General features: G+C 39.8%; 1 protein-coding gene and 1 non-coding gene across 2 annotated transcripts in view; one reads left to right on the top strand and one right to left on the bottom strand.

Moving 5' to 3' along the window:
- The window catches only part of LOC140945656 (thioredoxin domain-containing protein 15-like), a 14,014-nt gene extending 12,801 nt beyond the window's left edge, over positions 1 to 1,213 (bottom strand). Inside the window, exons 1-2 of the mRNA XM_073394675.1 lie at positions 1,089 to 1,213; positions 506 to 953 (exon numbers count right to left, since the gene is read on the bottom strand). Of these exons, the coding sequence (XP_073250776.1) occupies positions 506 to 953; positions 1,089 to 1,200 (560 nt within the window). The 5' untranslated portion in view covers positions 1,201 to 1,213. The remainder of the gene's footprint in view (positions 1 to 505; positions 954 to 1,088) is intronic.
- A 281-nt stretch (positions 1,214 to 1,494) lies between these two features.
- Positions 1,495 to 1,567, top strand: Trnat-ugu (transfer RNA threonine (anticodon UGU)). The gene has a single exon. It is a non-coding gene; the product is annotated as a tRNA-Thr (tRNA).
- Positions 1,568 to 7,627: the final 6,060 nt, after the last annotated feature.

Raw genomic sequence — 7,627 nt, 5'->3', positions numbered from 1 at the left:
TAATTGCTGTATTAAGCAGTCACCTTTCCCATGGTCCCAATGAGTTGCCTTTTAATGTTTTCACATCTATCAAACGGTAACTTTGCAAACAAAAATACAAGTGCAGTAGAAACCCTTAGCATTGCATTCAGTGATCATTTACCCTCTTCCTTTAGGCACAAGAACAGGAAGAAACACTTTGAGGTCAACTTATTGTGTTATGGATATTATGCTTGCAACCATCTATTTTGCTGATCAACTCTTTGGTTAGTCAGTTGGCCATTCCCCCAGGGTGACCACCCAGTCTGCAGAGTATGGCAGGTGCACGCGCGAGTTTTTTAAAAAATGTATAAGCAATAAGGGCCTGAAAACAGTCTTGCACGCGCAAGATCTTGTCAAGTTCTGCCATACTCTGCAGACAGGGTGACCACTTATAAATGCAGGTTTGATTGTAATTCTTCATATCATACCCAGCACCATCCAATAATTTTCATTACTAAAGGAACAGACTGTTAAGGTCCCTTACCTATGCTGCTTGTACGCATCTACTGCCAGAACAGGAAGATTGTTGTAAACTCTGCCCAGAGCATTATACAGTGGAGCAAGCTTTGCACAGAATGGGCAATACTCAGTATAAAACAGTACAACTGCACAAGTATCGGTTTCATTGTCCTCTGTCGTGTTAATCCACTGCATCAGCTCGTCTGCCTTAACGATTATCACCCTCTGCTCAACAGAACCGTTGCCTAGTGAGTTATTCCGGCCCTTGCAGAAGTATTTTGGCAATTCGGAACTCGCACTAGTTGAATTGGTAGTGTTGACAACTTCTGAGGCGTTTTCAAATTGCAAAGAGTTTTCTTCGGAAATGGTGCCATTATTCACATCTACGATGGTCGTTTTGTTCATTGTTTGGATGGCTTCCTCTAACATTGTGTCATTAATGTCCATTGGACCAGAGCTCTCTTCGACCTCAGCTGTAAAAGAAAGTTTAGAATGAGGGTTAGCGATTAAGAAATTTGCGATTATCTGATCTTAATTACCTCTGCAGCAGCTAAAACATGCCACGGAATTATCTCATCCCCTGTGAAATCCATTCTTATTAAAACTACCTTTTATAACGTCACTTTCAGGTAAAATTCCACTATCTTCGGCAGGATAGCACACAGGGATGGCAAAAAGAATACAATATAGCCGAAGTACACTTGATAATTTGCCCGCCATGTTTATTATCGTTTTGGTGCGTACAGCGCATGCTTCCTTCCAGTTATATTTGCTGACCAAAGACCGAACAATCATTCTATTTTATAAAATTTCAACTCGCTTCAACTTTTTTCGGATATAAGATTTATTTTGTTTGGCTGGCTAAATAAATAATCAATCGAAAATGTCGAACGTATAATGCCATAGGGGATGCCACCTGAACGAGACATTGAGCCTGCGAATGTTGTGACGTCATTCAGTTTACAAAAAGTCATTGCAAATAAATAGGTAAAAGACAGCAGTGTTCGTAACAGAGCCTCCTTAGCTCAGTGGTTAGAGCACTGGTCTTGTAAACCAGGGGTCGAGAGTTCAAATCTCTCAGGGGGCTACCGCCTTCTCTTTTTTCCTCCTTCTCCTTAGGTCCTATTTGGATAATGAGCTCTTCAAAAAGACTTTTGTTCTTGGGCCATCGTAGTTTAATCAGAAAATAAAAACAAAAACAGCGCTGATAAATTGTGAGCTTCCGTATACTACTACATGAGAAATTTCTGCAGTTTGATTGGCTCGGAGCAGTGGTATTTCAGCTTACTTTGAAATACCTACATTTGAAAATTACAAACCTTTTGTGGGTAGTAGTATAAACAAATAATAGAATGATTTGTACGTGATGATTGGCATAAACACCACTCGTGATATTTCAAAATTGTCTCAAATTTCACTCGCCTAACGGCTTGTGAAATTACGTATAACAATTCGTGGTGTTTACGCCAAATATCACTACTAATCATGCTATTACCTATACAAATTAAACGCTAGCAGAAGCCCATAACCCTTAATGAACATACATTTTCAAAGAAAAGGGTATGGAAATGACACATGTTAACGCATGGTTCAATTTGACCAGGGGCGGGAGGGGGGGCACTCCCTTACCTGGCCTGATACCGGTATGTGATATGGTTTTCAAGTTCTAGTTGAGTCTTAAACAGGGTCCATACAATTTCACTATTAAGCGACTTGAGCAGGGTGTCTTTCTGGACTGAAAGCCTTTACAAAGAGTGTGAAGACTTGCGATAAGCGTTCTTCATTTGCAATACCAATATATTTTTTTCCTATATATCTATTCCCACGATTTTAGCGTGAAAAATTACTTAATTCTGTATGCAAAGCAAAGCAAATTAGGGGTGTTACGAAAACTCAGACCTCGAAAACACAGATCTCAGACCCCGAAAAACTCAGACCCCTGGGCGCACTGAAAACACAGACCCCCCGAAAAACTCAGACCCCCCGGGTGTATCGAAAACACCGACCCCCAAAAAATTCGGAGCACTGGATGTCTCGAAAACACAGACCCCCGAAAAACTCAGACCCCCCTAGAAAGTCAAAGTCAAAAATTCAGACTCTAAATTCAATATTTTTCAAATATTGATCCAAAAGGTCTAGATAGCAGCAACAATATAGATAGTCGTATAAACATAACAACTTTCTTTAATTTTCCAGACATGTTTCGACGGTACTTTAAGGAATCCATGTTCATAAAATGGGAGAAGCCCGATCTCAACCAGCAGGTGAAACACATTAACCTGACTCTCTCCCTGTAAAGAACTAAGCGTCACTCATTTAACTTTGTTTTAGTACGCAATATTGACAACGCAATGTAACGAACTTTGTAAGATCGCGCGCGCTTTAAATTCAACGGCGATTTCAAAATATGTAACACTGAAGATGACGGATGTACCGTCGAAACATGTCTGGAAAATTAAAGAAAGTTGTTATGTTTATACGACTATCTATTTTCAAATATTATAACTAACTCAGACCGCGAGCAGTCTCTCTCTCTTTCGCATCCATTAATCAATAGTTCCAGTTCGTTATAGCCTGTGTACAGCCCCCACCCCCTCCCCCCCGAGGGAGGAGGCCCCTGTACACAGCCGAGTTCACTAAAGAAAAAAAATTAGTGAATAAGAACTGCATAATGATTTTTCTTATTTGCTCATTTCCCTAAGTTGGTTCATAAATTAACCAGGTTCATATAGTTTCTAAAAAAAGAAAGAAAGACTGCTTTCTGACCAGGGCTAAGACTTAGTAAAAAATTGAGTGGAAGCAGAAACCCATAAGGGGTTTATGAGTTTCTGGTGGAAGGCGATTTTGGGCCACAAAATAGGTTTCGCTCATATTTTTTCCATGGACTGTTTTCAATAAGTATAGCACAAATATGAAGCTAGATTGGAGAAATTTTCTTCTGTAAAGATTTTTTTGGGGCAATTTCTTTCGCATCGCATGCGGATTGGAAGAGGCAACATAGCGAATTTTGTCAAGAGTTTAACTGTTTTCTCCGGACGGAAAAGTTTATCTCAAGGCTTGCAACCCCCAGTAATATATAATGATCCTTTATCTTTAAAATTATATGGGTTTGAATCATCAACACTCTTTAGAATAATAAGAATGAGGGAACAAACTTAACCCCTTTGATCCATTTGATGAAATACACGATTTTAGGCAAATTCAGTGGATTTAATCTCAAAAGTGACTCTCCTTTTCATGCTCTAGACTACTGTACATCATTACAAAGTTCCATCCTTCAGCTACTGAATTGTGTTAAAAGATTTGGTAGCCATCAAGTTTCCGTCGCGGTATGAGAGATGAAAACTGCCCTACTTGGTTAAATCGTCCGTATTCCCGTGAGAAACCAAAGCCAGAAATGGAATACATTATGCCAACTTCAAATTGTTCACTGCGTAAGAATGACTTAATTAGTCTCACCCTGACCACCTTTTCTCTCCTCTTTGTTGCTTTAAAATCGTGGCCACCTTGAATGATGGCGGTTGGAAATCTTCATTCTTATGCAGTGAACAATTTGAAATTGGCATAATGTATTGTGTTGGCATATATTCGATTTCTGGTCATTTCTGGCTTTGGTTTCTCACAATTGTTCTCGACACTCGAGAAGCTCGGATCTGATTCTGATCCTCGGCTGCATGACCTCTAACCTTCCTGTTCTTGAGCTTCTCCACTTTTTATTATTGGGCTACCCACGGATCAGGTTTCCTGTCCCCCCTTTCCCTGCGTTGTTGCTAATCTTCTGATTTTTGAGGGGAAGGAGAGGGTAATTTCAGATAAAAATTGTCGTAAGGGAACCATCGTCTTTTCTAAATCAAATAAGCCCCCGGCCTCTATTAAGCTCCCCGCCCCCCTCAAATGGACTTGAAATAAATAAGCCCCCCCCCCCCCCCGGGGGGGACTTAATGAAAAACTAGCCTGGCTCCAGAGGTTCGTTCTTGAAATACCCAGCAGGAACTGTTGATAAGGAAAGGACCATTAAAAAAGTGATAGGAGGATGGGTGGGGGAAAGGGGGAAGGGGCAAAATAGAACCCTGCTTGAAAGCCAATGATCGGCCTGGCGAAAAGGCCGAAATGTATAAAAAATGTCAGCATTATTTAACCAGGGTTTCCACCACGCTTAATTTTTTTCGAATTAAAGTTGTTCCGATCAGCAGTGTGAGCCTTTGTCAGGCAATACTGCAATGCCAGCTGTATTTATTCGAAAGGGCAGGAGAGCCAAAATCTTAATTATAAAGGAGGATGAACATAATAAAATATTACTACCGCTACATGTAAAACTATACACATGATTCTTGCTCTTACGCCACTCAAACTAGGATTCTACTCTTTCGGCAGGGCTTGTTCTCCGGGGACGAGAGGGATGAGCTGGATAAGGAGTCCAGTTGTAACATCACGTAGCCTGTTCCAGACTGTCGGTTACCAGGTTACATGCATGCATATTACTGTATCTTTGATCACGTTCATCGAACTTTTGTTGACTCTTAAACCTGATTAAAACTTCAACTCTGTCGGTTGTACACACTACTCTGTCAGTTGTGTACATTATTTACTCGGTCAGCTGTAAACATTTTCTCTGTCGTTTGTACACACCAAAAGGTCAGTTGTGTACATCATTTAATCGGTCAGTTGTAGACATTTGCTCAGTCGGTCAGTTGTGTACATTATTTACTCGGTAAGTTGTAAACGGCATTTACTCTGTCGGTTGTACACGCTACAATATGTAAAAACTAAAATCTTAAACTAAGGCTTCCCGCGTCTTACCTAAGATCGTCACTTTTTTTAATTTAAGCCTAAGCCTGCCTTATATTAAGTAAGAGGTCGACCATCTTAACTTTAAGATATGGATCCTAAGTATGAGGTCGAGCATATTAAAATTAAGACGGGTAATCTCTTACTTTTCTAAAAGATGTTTCCCGTCTTGATGTAAGATTTTACAAACGTCTTAAAATAATAGCCTCTATTTTTTTGCGTCTTCGTTTAAGAAAAACCCTTCTTACCTTAAGTTTGTAACATATCATTTAAGAGGAGTGACATCTTAAAGTGATCTTAAAGAAATTTTAAGATGTTTTTTGTTAGTTTGAAATCTTCAAGTGGTGGGCATCTTACTTAAAAAGCAAATTTATATATAATTTAATTTTACTTAAAAGTATGTTCTGTGACTTCTGTATACCTACAAAACGTTCGTCTTTCTGGAATTTCGTAACTCAGCTCAAACTCTGCATAAATTTGTTCGGAAGCCATTTGATGAAAAAAAATGCAAGGCAACTCAGATGCTTTCTTGTTTTAAACTCATGTTATAGATGATTTAAGACAAGACAATAGACAGAAAAACTATTTCTTGAAAATTTTTATTTAATTCTGGAACAGATGTATCTATCCTTTTAAACTTCGCATCACAATTCGATCATCGATCCGTACTGACACGCGAAAGCATGATCCGGCTAAGTCGAGCAGGCGGCAATTAAAGTTCAGCACTAAACCTTCTGAAAAGGTGTACAGAACATGTATAAGAAAATTCATATTAAAAACGCAATTTTCTTAATCATGATGTACAAAATGTACCTGCAATTCTTTTAAAACTTTACTGACTGCCACGGTTAAATTTCAAGACAATGACGAGCGCATCATGATCAGATTCCTCGAAGGATCGAGGACAAATAGAAAGACAAACAGTGAGCATTCCTTTGATATCCTCACTGCGCGCAATGAAGATATGATTTTTAGTAAAAGGAAAAATATTCCTGGTATTTCATCAGTATCTATGTAATAAATAGAATTCTTCGTTGAAAAGGCCAATGCTTACCACCCTACTCACATCAAGTTTACTGCTGAAGTATCAGAAATAGAAACTTCACTCTTGGACACAACAGTGTACAAAGAAGGGGGTAAAGGAGGGGCGGGGGGAGGGGGAATTCCGCGCTCACGTTTCACGGAAGCCGCTGTCTGCTGCGTTAATGATGAGTTACTACAGTAATTGACGTTTAATAGTAGAGGCGATGTTTTGCTTTATGTGCCTCCCGCACAACTAGTGCAGAGAAGTAAGGGAGGCAGGTAGACATACAATGAAATGTAGGTGAAGGTAAACTGATGATGACTAATGTTGACGGATAATAGTACTGAAAGGGAACGTCATTTGACTTTCCCTTGTCTCAAAGTTGACTTTGACCGTTCTTCCGCGACGAGTACAGTCGAAACTCCATGTGCGACCACCTCTCGTAAGCGATCACCTACGATAAGCGACCGCCAATCCAAAGCACCAAAATTTTCCCCCTCAAAGCCTTATAGTTTAAACCTCTAGTAAACGACCACCTCCTTTGGGTCTGACGGTTAATAATTTTCCATTGTTTTGTAAACTCTTGTAAGCAACCACTTGACGCATTCTCTGATCCGTCTATTTTCGCTGTGCACACTATATGTTACTTGGAATACACAGAGAACTTCAGTGAGAACATGGAACTACACATATCCTAACTTAGACATTGCATGCAATAAATTATCTTTCATAAAGTAGATGTACCTGGATCTCTCCTCGGAAGAAAACAACTTCCACTAAGCGACCACTCAGTCTTTGCGTTTTGGGTGGTCGCTTACTGGAGGTTCGACTGTATTAACTTCTCGTAAAAAAGTCATTTCAACCTGATTCTCGTCGTTGTTTATTACATAGGCTTTGCTCCCTTCTGCGGAATTTTCTAACCGACAGAGTTTTATTTCAATCGACGATCCTAGACCACGCTTTTCGGACTCAGTTTTCAAACCACCGTACTTAATGATGTGGTGCCCAAGAAAGCTCAAGAACTTCAAGGGATGTGAATGCTTACTGTTAGTGGGTATTCGAATTCGCTCTTTACCTCCAACTTATCCAACTCTACTCACCCAGAACCAGCGCTAAGTCTCTGATTCACGCCTTTGTTGCTAGTAGAGTAGACTACTGTAATATCCTATTGTGTGGTTCGCCAAAATATCAGCTATCTAAATTGCAGCGTGTTCTGAATGCTAGTGCTCGCTTAATTTATTGCGCCCCAAAGTCGTGCCATATCACGCCTCTGCTTCTCGAGCTACATTGGTTACCTGTTTGCTCCCTTATTGAGTACAAAATATTACTCCTTAA

The sequence above is a fragment of the Porites lutea genome, chromosome 8 (assembly GCF_958299795.1).
Source record: "Porites lutea chromosome 8, jaPorLute2.1, whole genome shotgun sequence".
Taxonomy (NCBI): domain Eukaryota; kingdom Metazoa; phylum Cnidaria; class Anthozoa; order Scleractinia; family Poritidae; genus Porites; species Porites lutea.
This window is presented reverse-complemented; position numbering and strand designations above follow the sequence as displayed.